The following is a 17,005-nucleotide window of genomic DNA, read 5'->3' as shown; positions in this document are numbered from 1 at the left end:
ACAAACAGATTCTGAACAAGGTCTCACGACTGACATGCACTGTCCGACCAGAAATGTTACCTCTTTACACTTATAAAACCTTTAGTTCTCTCAGGGCAACGATGACAGGAATTCTGGGATTTACACATACATATTAATCAATTAAAACCTTCTTACTGATTAAAGATTTTACAGCATCTTGTTTAACACTGCCTCATCAGTGGTTTGACCCTTTGATCTTTTATCTCTGAATAGATGTCCCCACCGCCAAATATCCTGGGTACTCGAGACACAATTGACTGTTGGCCTGACTGTCGTCCAGGTGGGAGGGTCGGTTAGCTCAGCTTGCTGGATGACTGATTTCAGCATTTTTGGCTTAAATCTCGCAAAATCTGAGTTTACCATTGCTTTGCAATGTCCCCCTTGCCAGATTCGCGGCGACCGCCTTATTTCAGTGAGCAGCCTTAAACTCCAGTTGGACAATGGTGACTTTGCCTTTTTATTGAGTCAGCCTTGTTGTTATGCAATATAGAATGGAGCCGAGGGGAAAACAAACACTTAAACAAAATAAAGAACTGCAGTTGCTGGAACTCTGAAACAAAAAGCTGATGAATGTGGGACTTTTTTTGTCCTCGCTGTTTAACTGGTTAAACTGTTCTTCATTTATCTCAAAGCTATGTCAGTCATGATGAATTAAGTGACTTTGTCATATCTTAATGTAGTAATTGATTTGAGATAAATGTCTGGAAACTTTCACTTTCAAGTTTCACCTCAAAGGAGTTTGCAAATGACATCACTCTCAGTACAGGGTAGAAATTCAGAACACAATTTTTTACTCTCTTAATTTGCCCCTCCTGCTGTCCCAAAGTTGTAAATGCTGGCCACACGCACGTCCATTCCTCCTTGGGGTGAAATCCATCTCTACTGTTTCCTTCCACAATTCCCAGTTTTCTTCCCACGCCCATCTCTTCTGCTTCTCTCCATTACTGCAGTTCCTATCTGTTCATAGAAGATCAAACAAATGAGAGTTTGAGGCTTCCAACGAATTCTGTGCAATTATACAAGGAACTATTCAGGCCACGTTTGGAATGCACTGAATGTTTATGCGTTTGTTATATGAGAAAACAAATTAGAATGGCACATGTGCCATTTACCTAAAAGAAACCTTAGAACTGGAAATCATCCAATTAACTGAGCTAACAGAACCAGCCAAGTAACATCCTGTGCGTACAATAGTCAATGGCGGTGCAGCTACCCAGAATGCCAAAGAGTAGTAAATGTTCCCGAGTCACAGAACAGGAAAATGTGCGCAGGCGCAGTGCCATGTGTGACTGGGCTTTGTGCAGGGTGATAACGATGGAGGAGCGTTCTCTTAGGCGGCTCCTGGACCGTTAACAAACAGCAGAACGACGGAGCCGCTGCATTCAGCGTATGGACGGAAAAGCTTCGTAAAGCTGTTCGGTAAGCTGTAAACCCCAGCACGACCTTCTGATGCTTCCGTTTGTCGCCAATGCCGGAGTTTAAAGTTGAATTCATGGCCGCCATTTCGTTTGATAAAGACGGGCGGTGGGGCGCAGGTGCGGGGGCAATGTTTGTTGGTGCCGCCATGTTTTTAGGGGGCAACATTGTTCCTGACTGGGAGGAGTTCACCAATTTCTTGCAATGAGGACAACTCTGATGCTGCTTGGCCTACTGTATTCATCCAGCTCTACACCTTGTTATACCAGTTTATTATCTGAATGGTTATGGATTTGAGAAGGGACACCAGCTTGTGCAGGTTAGTATGTATGCACAGCAGGTGGTGAGGAATGCAGATTGTATGTTAGCCTTCACAGTGAGATGCAAGACTGTTGTGCTGGAATTGCGCAGGGTCATTGTGAGACTGAGGGAGCATCCAATAGAAATGTATAAAATTCAGAGTCCTACAAGATAAATGCAGAAAAGATGTTCCCAATGACTGGGGAGTCTAGAACCAAGGTTCAAGGTTGAAAGATGCAGTGTAGAACCAAAGACTAAGATGAGCATAAATGTCTTCATCCGGGGAGTGGTGAGCTTGTGGAATTCTCTCCCACAGCAAACAGTTGAGGCCAAAACATAGGACTGAAGTATTCAAAGAGAAAGAAGGAACATGGTACTTACTTACATGTTTGGCCATGATCATTTAAATGCTGAAGCTGGAGGAAAGGGCTGAATGGCCTTCTCCTGGTGTTAGTTTCTCTGACTGTATTGACGAGGCATATAGTAACAGAGGTGCAAGAACTATTCCCAACATCAACTGGGGTAGTCATAGTGTGAAAGGTTTAGAGGAAGTGGAATTCTTAACATGCGCCCATGGCAGCTTTTGAAGCCAGTATTGTCAAGAGAGGGAATGGTACTGGACTTAATTTTAGGTAATTGATGCTGAGCAAGTAGATGAAATATCAGTGAGGGAATCAGTTGTAGACATTGATCATAACTGTGTTAGATTCAAGATTGTCTCGTACTGGACAAGCGGTGAGCAGTGAGGTCGTTGTTTCTGACTGGCACAGCCTTGATGGGCTGAAGGGCCTTGTTCTTTGTGTGTGGACCTCTATGACTGTTGTAACTTTTATACTGTTATCATCCCGCTGTGTCCTTTATTCACCTTGGAGCAATGAGTTTTTTGCATGCAACCTTGCAACTAAAATCCCCGATCCCTCAAACCATTCTGATAAAGCCATCACCCACTCCCTGGGGAATGTCCTCAAATGTGGGATTTTTCTGACTCCAGTGTTTCTGATATCTTTACAGGTGCTGGCTCCAGCAAGAGATTTTCAAATTGCAGACAGTGAAATTGTTGAGTGAGTAACTTTGGCCATTCTTTTACAATTTTGAGGTTTTTGGTGTGTGCCAGTTATATCTGGGACGATGCATATCTCTGGGGCTGGTGTAACTCCTTTACTGTGGATCTAAAGCCACGGCCATCCATTACTGTGTGTCGCCTCTATCTCTCTGATCAGCTGTCTGCCATTATCTAACCTGCTCTGTTTAATGTTTGTGTTTCTTTGCTGAATGTCTGAAGTTTCTGTCGTTGCCCGTCATCCAAGTGTGCACTGCTGACTTACTACCTCCATCTTCCCTCAGTACTTCTCACTGTCAGGAATTGTAGAGTTCTAGAATCGTACAGTTTAGAAGACGCACTTTGATCCATCAAGTCTGCATCAAAAAAATCTTAATTTACAGTGTTCCCACTTTGCAGTACTTGGCCCATCGTCTTAAAAGTTGTGATGTTTCAGGTGCTCAGCCAAATACGTTTTTAAATGTTGTGAAGTTTCCTGCTTCACTTATCCTCCCAGCTGTTGTATTCCAAACACCCACTGCCTTCCGAGTGAAAAACAAACTTCAACAAATGCCCTCAATCGTCTGTCATTCCCCTTTAAATGATGTCCTATTGACCCTTCAATTAAAGGGGAGCAGATGCTTCCTGTCCACCCCGTCTATGACCCTCATAACCTTACAGCAACAGGAGTAGGCCATTCAGTCCCTGGAGCCTGTTCCATCGTTCAATGCTGATCTGTCACCTAACACTATAAAAGTACCTTTAGCCCATAGGACTGAGTTACAGTGAGTTATAGAGTAATACAGCATAGAAACAGGCCCTTTGGTACCCTGTGTCTATACTGACCAACCATCTCCAAACTGCATTAATCCCATTTACCTGCACTGGGTCAAAATAGACTACTATGTTCTGGCTTATTAAGCGTTGATTCAGATTGTTTTTAAATGTTAAGAAAGTACCCACCTCCATCACCATCACAGCCTGTGCATTCCATATCTCTGCTACTCTCTGGGTGAATTCTTTTTCTTACTTAGATATATCAAAACCACTTATTCCTCTCCTTAAACCTGTGCCCACTGGTCTTAGACATGTCTGCGATGGGGAAAAGATTCTCATGATCTGCACTGTCTATAACTCTCAGAATATGTACACCTGAAACCTCCCAAATGCATGACCACACAGCCCCCTCTGCCCAATTTACCGGTCGATCAATATCAGACTGTAGCTTGAGAGCATCCTCCTCACTATCACCAATGAGACTACTTTTCCTGTCAGCTGCATGTCTGTCCTATAATGTTACACCTTTCCTATAATGTGGTGACCAGGATTGTATACAGTACTCTAGCTGTGGTCTGACCAGCTTCAACATAACCTCCCTGCCCTTATACTCTGTGCCTCGACTGATGAAGTCAGCGTCGATATAGAGCCATAGAGATGTACAGCATGGAAACAGACACTTTGGTCACACTCGGTCATGCTGTCCAGATATCCTAAATTATTCTAGTCCCATTTGCCAGCATTTGGCCCATATCCCTCTCAACCATTCCTATTCATGTACCCATCCAAATGCCTTTTAATTGTTGTGATTGTACCAGCGTCCACCACTTATTCTAGCAGCTCATTCTGTGCACGCAGCACTCTCTTCATGAACATGTCGCTCCTTGGGTCCTTTTTAAATCAGTCCTTGATGGGATGCCTGCTAACTTGCCAAGCTGGATCCAAAATTGGCTCAGTACTGGGAAACAGAGGGTGATGGTAGAAGGCAGTTTGTGTGACTGGAATGCAGTGTGCTGTGACATACCACAGGGATCAGCGTTTTTTTGTGATATTTGTACGTGAAGTAGATAAGACTTGAGAGAGATGATGACTAAGTTGGTGAATGACACTAAAATTAGTCGGGTGTTTGACAGTGAGGAGACAGGTGTTAGGTGACTGGAACATATGAACAGATTGGTCAGAAGGCAGAATAGTGACAATTGGTGTTTAACCCTGATAAATGGGAGGTGATGCACTTTGGAAGAAGGAACAAGACAAGGGTGTACTCAATGAATGGCAAAACATTAGGAAGCTCAAATGAGCAAAAGGTTCTTGCGTGCTTGTCCACATATTCCTGAAAAATATGGCAGGACAAATCAATTCATGTAGTTAAGAGCATATAAGGGATGCTTCCCTTTATTGGTCATTACATAGATTTCAGGAGCCTGGTGTTATGAAGCAGGGGAGAGTTGAACGTTCGGATAATTAACCCAAAGCTCAAGCCCCAACCTGTTGTTACGCGAGTAGAGGTTCCTTTCTAATGGCGACCTTAACACCCAGAGAAGCTTGCTTTGTAATCTGTTAAAAGAACGGTTAAAAGAAAGAAAAACCCTGATCTCCACTGGAGAAGTCACAAGTAAAAGTATTTATTTATTTAGCCCTAACAATGACCAAATGAACAGAATTACTGACAAACAGAACAACCTTTGCCCCCACCCCACCAGGCACAATCTATTCCCTAACTGCACTGAATTCTCCTGGCATGCTGTCCAAATAAACACAAGTCCCACGCATTATAAGCCCAATTAATAAGAATAATAAATTAAAACATAATCTCTTCAAGTTCGCATAGAATGTGTCTCTGGAACGCTCTTCCTTCTGTTCATCTCATGCCATAAACACTTTTATACCGCTGATTCTGCTGTCAGGGATGTTTTCTCAGTGAAGACTCTTTGCTGGAATTGCTGTGGTAATACCTTTTGTGGATCTGATGGTGCTTTCATAGACAGCTTCGTGATTTCTTGTGTCAGCTGGGTGCTTATTTGTCAGATGGCAGTTGGCTCTCTGCCGATTTTCCAAATGTCCTCTTCATATTTACCCTTGATGACCCGTCCATTTTCTTACAATTGCATTGGCTGCTCGGGTCATGAATTGGCTGCTTCCAGCTCATTGCCAAAACATCATAACAAGGATTCCAATTATGCAAATTTTCTGGATAACTGTCTAATCTTAGAAAAGCACTCTATCTTTTTTGTAACTTGCACACTCTTAACATTAACTGATTCTCTGTCCTCAGATACTGCCTGACCTGTTGTGATTTTCCAGCATTTTCTGTTTATTTCAGACCTGCAGCAGCAGCTACAGTATTTTGCTGCTCTTTTGATAATAAGTCCATAAGACAGAAGAGCAGAACCAGAGTCTGCAGAGTCAGTCATGGCTGATACATTTCTGAACCCCATCTAGGCCTTCCTCCCAGAACCAAGTCTAGAAACACAGACGGATGAATTAAAAGCCCATTTCTAACAGGGTGGGCGGTGGTCACATTGTGGCCTATTGGTTCCTATTAATTGAGTCACACAAAATCACTGATTACAATGGAGAAGGAGGCTACTCTGTCCGTTGTGCCTGCGCTGGCCTTTCTCCAGAAGCAAATCAGCAATTCCTGTTATTTGCCCTTTTCTTTTGTCTTCAGGGGCTTTTTCCAGTTAATTTTTGTCAGTCTTTGTTGTATCAGATTGAGCTGGAGTGGTGATGGAGGAGAAGTGGCTGAGTTTACCCTGAGTCCTTTCAGAGCCAGCTGGGCCCCGCAACTTCCAGCGTGAAGTTGTCAGTGGGAGTTGGACTCGATGGAAGATCAAGTGGCTTCAAAAAAAACTCCAGACAGTGTATAACAAAAGAAATGGCTTGGCGAACAAATATTCTGCAGTTGTTGTAGAAACATGGGTGTTAACTTTTCAAAACACATTAGATTCTGGAAAATTTCTGTCTCACTGCAAAATAGCAGACACAACCTTTGTGTTGAAGAGGCGAGGAAGGCAGACAACAGGAAACTATAGGCCAGTTAGGGTGATCTGTCATGGAGGGAATGAGAATCAATTATTTGGTGGTATTATCACCAGACTATTAATCTGGGGACCTGGGTTCAGATCCTGCCATGGCAGGTAGTAGAAACTGAATTGAATAAAACTCTGGCTTTAAGTTGAACGATGGTCAAGAATCCATTGTCGATTTTTAGGAACAAAACATCTGGTTCACTCAGGTCCACTGGGGAAGAAAGCTGCCACCCTGGACTGGTCTGGTTTACGTGTCCAGACCCACAGCAATGTTGACTGTTAACTGCCTTCTGGGCTGTTTATGGGTGACAATGAATGCTGGCCTAGCCAGTGCCGCCCACCACCTCTGCATGAATTTTTTAAAATAGCTGAAGAAATAAAAGTGAACAAAAGGATTTAAATGCATTTAGAAAGGTAAGGACTGATTAGGGAGAGTCAGCATGGCTTTGTGCGTGGGAAATCGTGTCTCAGTATGTCAGTTTTTTTTGAAAATGTGGCAAAGAAGATTGAAGGCTGGGCGGTAGACATTGTGTATATGGACTTCAGCAAAATGCTCGACTAGGTTCCGCATGGTAGACTTCAGCAAGGTTAGATCATATGGAATACAGGAAGAGCTAGCCAGTTGGATACAAATATGGATTCAAGGTAGGAAACAGAAGGGGGTGGTGGAGGGTTGTCTTTGGAACTGGAGGCCTGTGACTAGATGGTATGCCATAGGATCAGTTCTGGGTCCATTGCTTTTTGTAATTATACAAATGATTTGCGTGTGATGGTATAGTTCATAGGTTTGCAGATGACACCAACATTGGTGGCGTATGGACAGTGAGGAAGGTGATCTTCACTGAGTAGCTTGGGATCTTGATCAATGGGCTGAGGAGAGGCAGCTGGAGTTCAGATAAATGTAAGGTGTTGCATTTCAATAAGGCAAATCAGGGCAGAATTTAGACAGTTAATGGTAGGGCCCTGGGGAGTGTAGCGGAACAAGGGGATTAGGGCTGCAGGTGCATGGTTCCTTGAAAGCAGAGTTGCAGGTAGACAGGGTGGTGAAGAAAGCATTTGGTACGCTTGCCTTCATTAGTCACTGCGTGATAACTTGAGTTATTGGAGTTGGGATGTCATATTGCAACTGTACAGAACATAGTTAGAATACTGTATTCAGTTCAGGTCTCCCTACTATGGGACAGAAGTTGTGAATCCTAAAAAGTTTCAGAGATGATTCACAGAGATATTGCTGGTATTGGAAGGTTTGGGCTGTGGAGTGGGGCTGGAAAGGCTGGGGCTTTTCTTCCCTGGAGCAGTGGAGGTTGAGTTCTGAGGCTTACTGCATCAACGGCCCTCCCAGGCAGTGCATTCCAGACTGGCACCACCCTTTCAGGTGAAAAATGTTTTCCTCCATTCCCTTGTAAAACTCTTGCCTTTCACTGCAAAATGATGCCCAGTGTTATTCACCCTTCAACTAAGGGAACAATTACTTCTTTGTATTTCTCCAATTTAGTGGAATTCTTTGAGGAGTGACGTGTGCTGTGGATAAAGTGAACCTGATGATATATTGTACTTGGCTTTCCTGAAGGCATTTCACAAGCTACCATGGAAAAGTTGTCTGTTTCGAGTGGGAGCTACTGGTTTAGTGGTACATACTGGCCTGGATACTGGATTGGCTGGCTGCTAGAAAACCGAGAATATCCATAAATGGGTATGTTTCAGAGTGTCAGAATGTGATGAGTGGGGAACCACAGGGCTCTGCTGAACCAAAACCTTTTGCAGTTTATATCAATGACTTGGACGAGGGGAATGAAGTCATGGTAGGTCCACTTTGTGTTGCTACAAAGCTATCAGGAAAAGTGGCTGTGAAGAAGACTTAATTTCCTAACATCAGTTTGCAGCCTTTTTGAATGATTATTTCAGGTGAGCTATGATATAACAAAATGTGAAGTTGTTCGCTTGAGGGGAGAAATGAGAAAAGAAAATCAGACCAGAGGACAGATGCAGAATATTTTGGGGTTTAGATATCAAGTGGGTCTGGTGTGATAGACACAAAACATTGGTATATAATTAACAATGAGTGAAGATGAAGGCTCAGGAAATGTTCTTGTTTATTACGAGTGGAATCGAATAGAAAAGTAAGGATTTGATAATTCAGTTGTACAGGGTATAAGTGAAACCACACCTCCATGACTGTGTGCCGTTTTGGTCTCATTGTTGAAGGAAGGATGTAAATGCGGTGGAGGTTCAGTAGACTGATAGCTGTATGAGTGGAGATAGCAGGAACTGCAGATGCTGGAGAATCTGAGATAAGGTGTAGAGCTGGATGAACACAGCAGTCCAAGCAGCATGAGAGGAGCTGGAAGGCTGATGAAGGGTCGAGGACTGAAACGTCAGCCTTCCTGCTCCTCTGATGCTGCTTAGCATGCTGTGTTCATCGAGCTCGACACCTTCTTATCCCTGAATGAGTGGGTTGTCTTCTGAGGATATTTTGGACAGCCTGGGGAATGCTCACGTGTTCAGAAGAGTGAGGTGTGACTTGCCTCGTGTTTAATATCCTGAATGGGTTTTGACAAGGTGAATGTGGACACATTTTCTCCTCATGCTAAGTCCAGAATGGGGGGCGACTGTTTTATCATCAGATCCCTTCATTTTGGAATAGAGAAGAGTTCTTTATTCAAGATTAGTGTGACAGCAGGCCAAGCAGCATCTTAGGAGCACAAAAGCTGACGTTTCGGGCCTAGACCCTTCATCAGAACATGTATCTGATGAAGGGTCGAGGCCCGAAATGTCAGCTTTGTGCTCCTAAGATGCTGCTTGGCCTGCTGTGTTCATCCAGCTCCACACTTTGTTATCTTGGATTCTCCAGCATCTGCAGTTCCTGTTATCTCGGAGACTGGATCATTGAACGTTTTTAAGGCAGAGGTGGATAGATTCTTGTTCAGCCAGGGAATCAAAAGTTATTGGGTGTAGCTGGAAATTCAAAACATGAACTCATCGGTCATCATTGTATTGAATGATGGAGCAAGCAGGAGGGCCTGATAGTTCATATGTTGGCTATTGTGTTCGTACATTTGACATGGAGCCAAATGCGATACTGGGACAGATGCATGACTTTGAATTTTTATGGGGAGACTCTCACTTCCATTCATTCTGTTCTAAATCAATTCCACAGGATATTAGAAGGAGAGGATTTACAGTCGGGAAACTGCAACCGATCAGGATTTCACAGTGTGGCCCAATTTGGCGTAACCTGAATCTTATTGGGTTTTGAACATGGAAGGAGAAAACACTGTTGACAGCGGTGAGAAACTGTACATGTGTAATGTGTGTGCACGAGCTTTCAGCCGATCATCTGACCTCTCGAAACATAAACGGACTCACAAGGAGAAACTGTGGAAATGTGGGGACTGTGGGAATGGATTCAGGTCCTCGACTGAACTGGAAATTCATCGGCGCAGTCACACTGGGGAGAAACCATTCTCCTGTTCTGAATGTGGCAAGGGATTCAGTCAGAAATCCCACCTGCAGAGACACCAGCGAGTTCACACTGGGGAGAGACCATTCTCCTGCTCTGAATGTGGGCAGGGATTCACTAATTCCTCCAACCTGCTGATACACCAGCGAGTTCACACTGGGGAGAGGCCGTTCATCTGCTCTACTTGCGGCAAGGGATTCACTTTGGCTTCCAGCCTCCAGACTCATCAACGAATTCACACTGGGGAGAGGCCATTCACCTGCTCCTAGTGTGGGAGGGGGATTCTCTGACACATCCGGCTCGATGACATATTAGTGAATTCACACTGATGAGAGTGTTTACCTGTTCCCACTGCAGGACAGTGTGGAGGCGTTTATCTGAACTGACTGTACATCAGCAGACTGTCTGTGGAGAAGCTGAGTGAGGGGATTTACTGAATCTGCCACCCTGTGGACAGTTCACACTGGGGAGAGGCTGATCCTCTGCACCAAGTGTGGGACATATTCACTCCGTCGTCCAGCCTGCTGAAACACCAGTGAGTATTTTGTGTGAAGAATCTATTCACATGCCGAATGTGGAAAAGCATTCACTCAGTCATCCAGCCAACTGAGCAGCCATCGGGTTTGCACAGACGAGAAGCATTTTCAATGTCCAAACTGAGTGAAGTATTTGAAAAGATCCTGGGAGCTGACATCCATGTACTTGTTCACATTGATGCGAGCCCATTCAGATGCACTTACTGCATGACTGAGTTCAGCAGTGAGTTCACACTGGGGACAGGACTTTCTCTGCGTCGGGGAAAGGGATTCATTGAGTTATGAAAACTGCTGAAATGTCAGTGAAATCCTGAGTAACTGCAGTGATGAAGGATGTATAATTTATATAAATTCCAGTTTTGGAAGTTGGATTTTATAATAGTGACACTGAATTTGGTTCATTTTCTGAAAGTTTTCTGTAAAATAAAAAGTGTGAATCCTTGTGAAACAGTGACCTTCCTCCAGCACTGCTCAGAATGCGAGTGGCTGTGGAGGCCCATGTGGAGTTAATGGGAAATTGTTTAGACTCTTGTAGATCTACAACAGATGAGCAAACATCAAAGGACATTATCTTGTTTTCAGTTCAGAGTAATCAAGGATTGATTTTAGGTTATAAACCCAGTGTTAGAAGGTATTTTGTTCAGTTTGGAGATCGGACTGTGATCAGAATCAAGTTTGGTCTCTCTCCTGTATAGACCTCAGAATAATTCAGTGGAAACAAAAGAACAAAAAGTTACCTGAGTAGAACTTCTGAGGAGGGTTTGGTTTGAGCTCTGAAGGTATTAGAAGCGGAAAATGTTTATTGTCTTAAAATTGAGAGTATTCATGAAAGAAAATTGCATAGTTCACAGGATAAGTTTGGGCCAAACCAGTTCAGATATCATTTAGAGATTTAATATCTGGTGTAATTTCTCTGGATTTAAAGCTGTGTGAATTGATGCGGGTACACAGTTGCAGCAGGTAATCAGGAAGGCTTATGGAACATTGGCAGTTTAAATCTCCAACCCTCAAGAAATAAAGTTGGAATGTTTTCCTGCAACTGTACAAGGTGCTGGTGAGACCACATCTTGAATGCTGGGAATAATTTTGGTCCCCTTATGGAAGGAAAGGTATTATTTCATTGGAGGTGGCTCAGAGAATGTTCCTGAGGATATTCCCTCGTATGGAGGGACTGTCATGAGCAAAGGCTAAACTTAGTGGGAGTCTACTCACTGGAGTTCAGAAGAATGCGAAGTGATGAAACGTATTAGATTAGGCTTGAAAGGGTAAATGTTGAGAGGATTTTTCACTTGCTGGAAGAATCTCAGACCAAAGTGCGTTGTCTCAGAATATAGGGCCACCACCAATTTAAGACTGAAATGAGGAGGAATTTCTTCTGTGGAGCGTTGAGAGCCTGTGGAATGCGTTGCCACAGAACAAGGAGGCAAAGTCAGGCCATGTCTAACATGAAGGCTGATGTAGATTCTTGAAGGATTCTGGGAAAATCATAGGAAAGCAGCCATGAAGAATGTCAGATCAGCTCTGATTCTGTACAATGGCAGAGCAGGCTCAAGGGGCCGAATGGTGCTGTTGAGAAATAGGTTGGGAACATTGTTTTTCTCTCTGTTTTTGTCTTGTGTAATCACAATTTGTCTTTTTTTTTGTGGAAGAATTCCTGCAGCCTCACATGACTGACCACCATATTAACCAAATTAAAAGAGTAATCATCTCACGTGGAGATAGTCAGACACACAATTAAACTGTCACCCAATGTACCAGAAGATGTGGAAATAAAAATACTCAATACAAAATAATAAGTGAAGTACAATTCAACCTGATACTCTAGTTGTTCAATAATTTACTCACAGGAGCAAAGACTGTCAGAAGCAGAGTGAAACTCTCACTTACGTACCAGACTTAAGGTGGATATTTACAGAAGAAAGTCCTCCCTCTCCCAGAGAGCAACTTTTAAAATGAATAAAGCACAAGCAGCCCTCCAACTCCATTTTAATTTAATCCCTACTTCCTGTCACATTTTTTTCATGTTATTATTGCCCTGGTCACATCGTGTTTTTGCTGGTGGTGAAAAGTCCAGCAGCTGTTTTGGTGTATCTCGGTTCAATTTGAAAGCCTCTCACTGACAGCAGAAAGCCTCATTTACAGCATTCTACCACCAGGCAGGACCCGTGCAGAGAGTTACAAAACTAAAAAATATATGGAAACATATAAGATCTATTTGCAAAACTCAGAGGGAAACAATTTTCTTTTGCTTGCTGGCAAGTGATGGGGACACTTGTTTGCTGGGTGTGAAACTCAGGGTTCGTATTCCGCCAGGGTTTGAATCTCCTGCACTAATGGAGTATTAAAAAGGAATTTGAACACACAGAAGTAGCTGAAAAATGACACTCTGGTGTGTAATTTGGTCTTTCTCTGCACACACAGGGAAAATGGGATGCATGTGAACGCATGCGAGAATAAGGTGTGCATCGGGTCAGTGACCACTTGTTAATTTATGCAACATTTGTAAAAAACACAATGCACATTCCCAGAATCACAATGGTTTAACTGACCTAACCTGGATATGCTTCAAGTATTTATTCAGACAAAGCTTTCCCTGATATCATCTCCCCTATTTAAATATAACTCTACTCCAGTTGTTGTCAGAATTATGAAGGGACAGCTGAAATGGCCATGTGAGGGACAAATGTATTGATGGTGCAGGGATAAAGTCAGTTTTTGTTTTGAATATCTGACTGTGCACAGGATCCCAGATCATAGCATGAGTTTTGAGATTGCTAAAACTGCTATGGTGTAAACAAGGAAAAGAAATGGAGCTAACTTCAGAAGGATACACGGATTCTGATAAAATGGACAACAAACCAATGGGTGCAGGGACAGTGAAAGTTCTGGTTTAATTTATGTTAAACTGAATCTTACATATGTGGAAAAATAAGGCTGGAGTTCTGTCTGTTCAGGGAAGGCATGTTAAGAACTGTTTTATTCATTCTTCCTTGCATTTTCGAAAATGTTAGTTTATTTGGCACAAGAATAGGGGGAGTTGTTTGATGGAGGATGCTGTTCCAATAACTTGCTTCTATGCTTCACATGAATATACAGAAAAGCTTACATGTCAGATCAGCCACTGAATTTACTTGTTTGTCATAGTCATAGAATTTTACAGCTTGGAAACAGGCCCTTTGGTCAACATGGACGAGTTGGTCCAGAACACCTAATTTTAATCTCGTCCCATTTACCACAATTTGACGTTTATCCCTCTAAACCCTTCCTTATTCATTTACTATATTTAAAAAGCAGCTGGATGTGTATTTGTACCAGCCTACGCAACCTCCTGGCAGCTCATTCCAGGCATGCACAATCCTCGGAAAAGGTTGCCCCTTGGTCACTTATTCACCACCTCAAACCTTAAAACTGTCCTTCCACCACCCCCCCAGCCTTTGGATTTTGCCACCCAGGGGAAAAAAACCTTGATACTCACCTATCTATCACCCTCATGATTTTCTAAGCCTCTAGAGAAGGTCACTTCAGCTGCGGAGGTTCCAGGGGTGAACAAAAAAAATAGTCCCAGCCGATTCAACCTCTCCCAACAGCTGAAATCCTCAACCCTGGCATCATCCTTGTAAGTCTTTTCTGAACTATTTCTAGTTTCACAAAATCCTTTGGAAAGCAGGGAGACCAGAATTACACACAGTATTGCAAAAGTGGCCAAACAGAGGTCCTGTCCAGATGCAACATGACCTCCCAACTCCCATACTCCATGCACTGCCCAATACAGACAGGCATACCAAATACCTTCTTCACTATTCCATCTACTTGCAACTCCACTTTCAAGGAACTATTAATCTGCACTGCAACACCTCTTTGTTCAGGAACATTCCCCATCATGGTGTGCAAGTTCTGGCCTGATTTGGCTTTCCAAAAAAAAAAATGCACCTCACATCTGCCACTCGTGAGAGTTCATTCCACAAATTTCCATACTAAATTGTTAGGACTTTCAAACCTCAATTGTCTAAATATAAAAATAAAAGAGAATTGCAAATGAAATAAAGCTCATGGGTGGATCTATTCACTCCCATCTCACGATTGGGTGCAGCTGCGTGTCTCATTCACTATTTACTCGTGATTGTATGGTGATATGATAAAGTGCCACCGAGGGAGCATTACAAACAGTGTAACATGAAATTGCAAAAGGATATCGAAGCCTGTAATTCACACTCATATCTAGTATTCTATATATAAACCACGGCAATCCACTCGATTAAATTCTACCCATAAGCATTGGTATCAGTCATCCAAGAATTGAATCTCCAGAAGCATTGATTAGATGCTCGTTTGTTTTAAATACTCGTCAAAAAAAATGTTGAAATAAAACAAATTGAACAATCTCAAATCTTTAAATCAAACATTCAACGCAAAATACAGCACACAGTCAACAACTGCTTCAGTGGTAAATGGACAGCCTCCATTCTCTCTTCAGAGCCACCCGAAACTTTACATTGAGAGCAGAGACCCGAGAAGAGGAAAGACAGCATATGCGGAAGGGCTACGGTACTACAGATAGTTTTATCTGGTCGAAAGTATCATGTCAAGGGATACTGAATCGCTGTGTGGCTTCCGGGGTTATTATTTCCCGATTTCCAAACTTGTTGCTATTCCTCTGACAGTGTCAGATCTTTCCAATGCAATTACAGGAAACTGCCTCATGGATACATTCCGTCCGGGTGGTTACAGCTCAAGAACGCTAACAGTAATGGCAGGGTGAGTATTGTGTTAGCAGTCTCCCAGTAAGTGAAAATGAAAATTAACTCGGCAGTGGTGAGGGTCCAGTTTCTTTCACAGACGCTGTAGATGGCTCTTAAAAGAGCCTTTGGGCCGTGAGATGAAATAACGGCCTCTTCACTTTTTAGCGGAGCCCCCTGCGGCGGTTTTCTTGGGCAGCAGGACGGCCTGGATATTAGGCAGCACCCCGCCCTGAGCGATGGTCACCCCTCCCAGCAGCTTGTTGAGCTCCTCGTCGTTGCGCACGGCCAGCTGGAGGTGCCTGGGGATGATGCGGGTCTTCTTGTTGTCCCGGGCCGCGTTACCAGCCAGCTCGAGGATTTCAGCCGTCAGGTACTCGTGCACCGCAGCCAGATAGACCGGCGCTCCGGCACCCACACGCTCAGCATAGTTACCCTTTCTCAGGAGCCTGTGAACACGGCCCACCGGGAACTGCAGGCCAGCCCGGGACGACCGGGACTTGGCCTTCGAGCGAGCTTTCCCTCCACTGCCCTTTCCTCTCCCAGACATTGCCACAACCTCTCAAACACTTTCACAGAGAATGCTGCAATGTGGCCCCATTCCGCCGTCTTATACCTTCGGGAGGAATGGGGGTGCGGCCATTGCTGATTGGTCACATTGTTCGGTATCTCCTCATGTCGTTTCCATTCCCAATCAGATATCTGCTTCCCTCACCAATCCGGAGAGGGCCCGGGGAGGAGGCGGGAACATCCCGGCGCCAAATCATCAACCGCTTTCTTTCAAACTCGGAAAGCCCGCCAATATGTACAAAACTGGAAGAAGTTTTACAAAGAAGAATACGTTCATATTTCAGATAATTTACTGTTAGAATACACCTGGAAACTGCACACAATCTCTCTCTGATTCCCAGGCCTCAGTGAATCGATGTGTTTCTGATTTTTTTTATACTTAAGAATGAGCAGATGGCAGAAAAAAGAGCCCGCCAGAAGTAAGTCTCTGCACAGATTTATTTTATTTCAGATCAGCATATAATGCTGATAATGGAGATAATGATAAAAGTATCACACAACAATTTCTTTCCCGTTGACCGCATTACTGCTTTAAACAACATTTTACAATCGCGCTCCCTACTGCACGAGATCAACAATATTTCTCCTTTTGCGATGCCAGCCCGGCAGCTGTTCTGCTTTCATCTCGGTTCACTTTGAAATGTTCCCACCGACAGCAGAAAGCCTCATTTATAGCTTTCTGCAAAACTGGATAGAACCCACGGGGAGATTTGAAAATAAAACAAAATTCCTCTGCGTGGAAACCGTAGGAAAATACCGGCGCCAAATCATCCACCGTTTTCTTTCCGATTTGAAAAGCCCGCCAACATGGGCAATACGAGGAAGACGCTTTACGTGAATGCTTACGATTTAATTTCCTTTCAGATTACAAATTGATACTTGACATAACCTCTCGTTCTCACTCAGTGAGTAACACCGGCTTCGGGAAATTTTGTAATTATTGTGCTCGATCAGACTTCCCTGTTAATCTCGGTTCATTTTGAAAGCCTCTTACCGAGAACGGCAAGCCCCACATACTGCATTCTGAAAATAAATTCGGAGAACTTCACGGAGAGATTTGGAAATTGAAACAAAACACAAATCGCACAATACTACTCTTCGTGGGTCTCAAATTCGGG

At 43.5% G+C, this 17,005-nt stretch overlaps 3 protein-coding genes across 6 annotated transcripts in view; 1 reads left to right on the top strand and 2 right to left on the bottom strand.

Moving 5' to 3' along the window:
* LOC132206903 (uncharacterized) overlaps nt 1-17,005 on the bottom strand; it is a 205,547-nt gene that overhangs the window by 136,644 nt on the left and 51,898 nt on the right. The gene's annotated exons all lie outside the window — the stretch shown is intronic.
* Nucleotides 1,317-12,377, top strand: LOC125450202 (zinc finger protein 664-like). Of its 4 annotated transcripts, none has more exons than XM_059642498.1 (4): nt 1,317-1,440; nt 2,749-2,798; nt 8,156-8,278; nt 9,743-12,377. In XM_059642498.1, the coding sequence occupies exon 4, from the start codon at nt 9,844-9,846 to the stop codon at nt 10,312-10,314; it is 471 nt and encodes a 156-aa protein (XP_059498481.1). In that variant the 5' UTR covers nt 1,317-1,440; nt 2,749-2,798; nt 8,156-8,278; nt 9,743-9,843; the 3' UTR covers nt 10,315-12,377. The 4 variants fall into 4 exon arrangements, with proteins under 4 accessions (XP_059498481.1, XP_059498479.1, XP_059498480.1 ...); XM_059642496.1 differs by having other exon boundaries at nt 8,081-8,278; XM_059642497.1 differs by lacking the exon at nt 8,156-8,278.
* On the bottom strand, nt 13,448-15,885 carry LOC125450201 (late histone H2A.2.2-like). The gene has a single exon (XM_048526214.2). It carries the CDS (start codon nt 15,865-15,867, stop codon nt 15,475-15,477), a length of 393 nt encoding a protein of 130 aa, XP_048382171.2. The 5' UTR covers nt 15,868-15,885; the 3' UTR covers nt 13,448-15,474.

This window comes from Stegostoma tigrinum, chromosome 44 (genome assembly GCF_030684315.1).
Source record: "Stegostoma tigrinum isolate sSteTig4 chromosome 44, sSteTig4.hap1, whole genome shotgun sequence".
NCBI classification, from domain to species: domain Eukaryota; kingdom Metazoa; phylum Chordata; class Chondrichthyes; order Orectolobiformes; family Stegostomatidae; genus Stegostoma; species Stegostoma tigrinum.
This window is presented reverse-complemented; position numbering and strand designations above follow the sequence as displayed.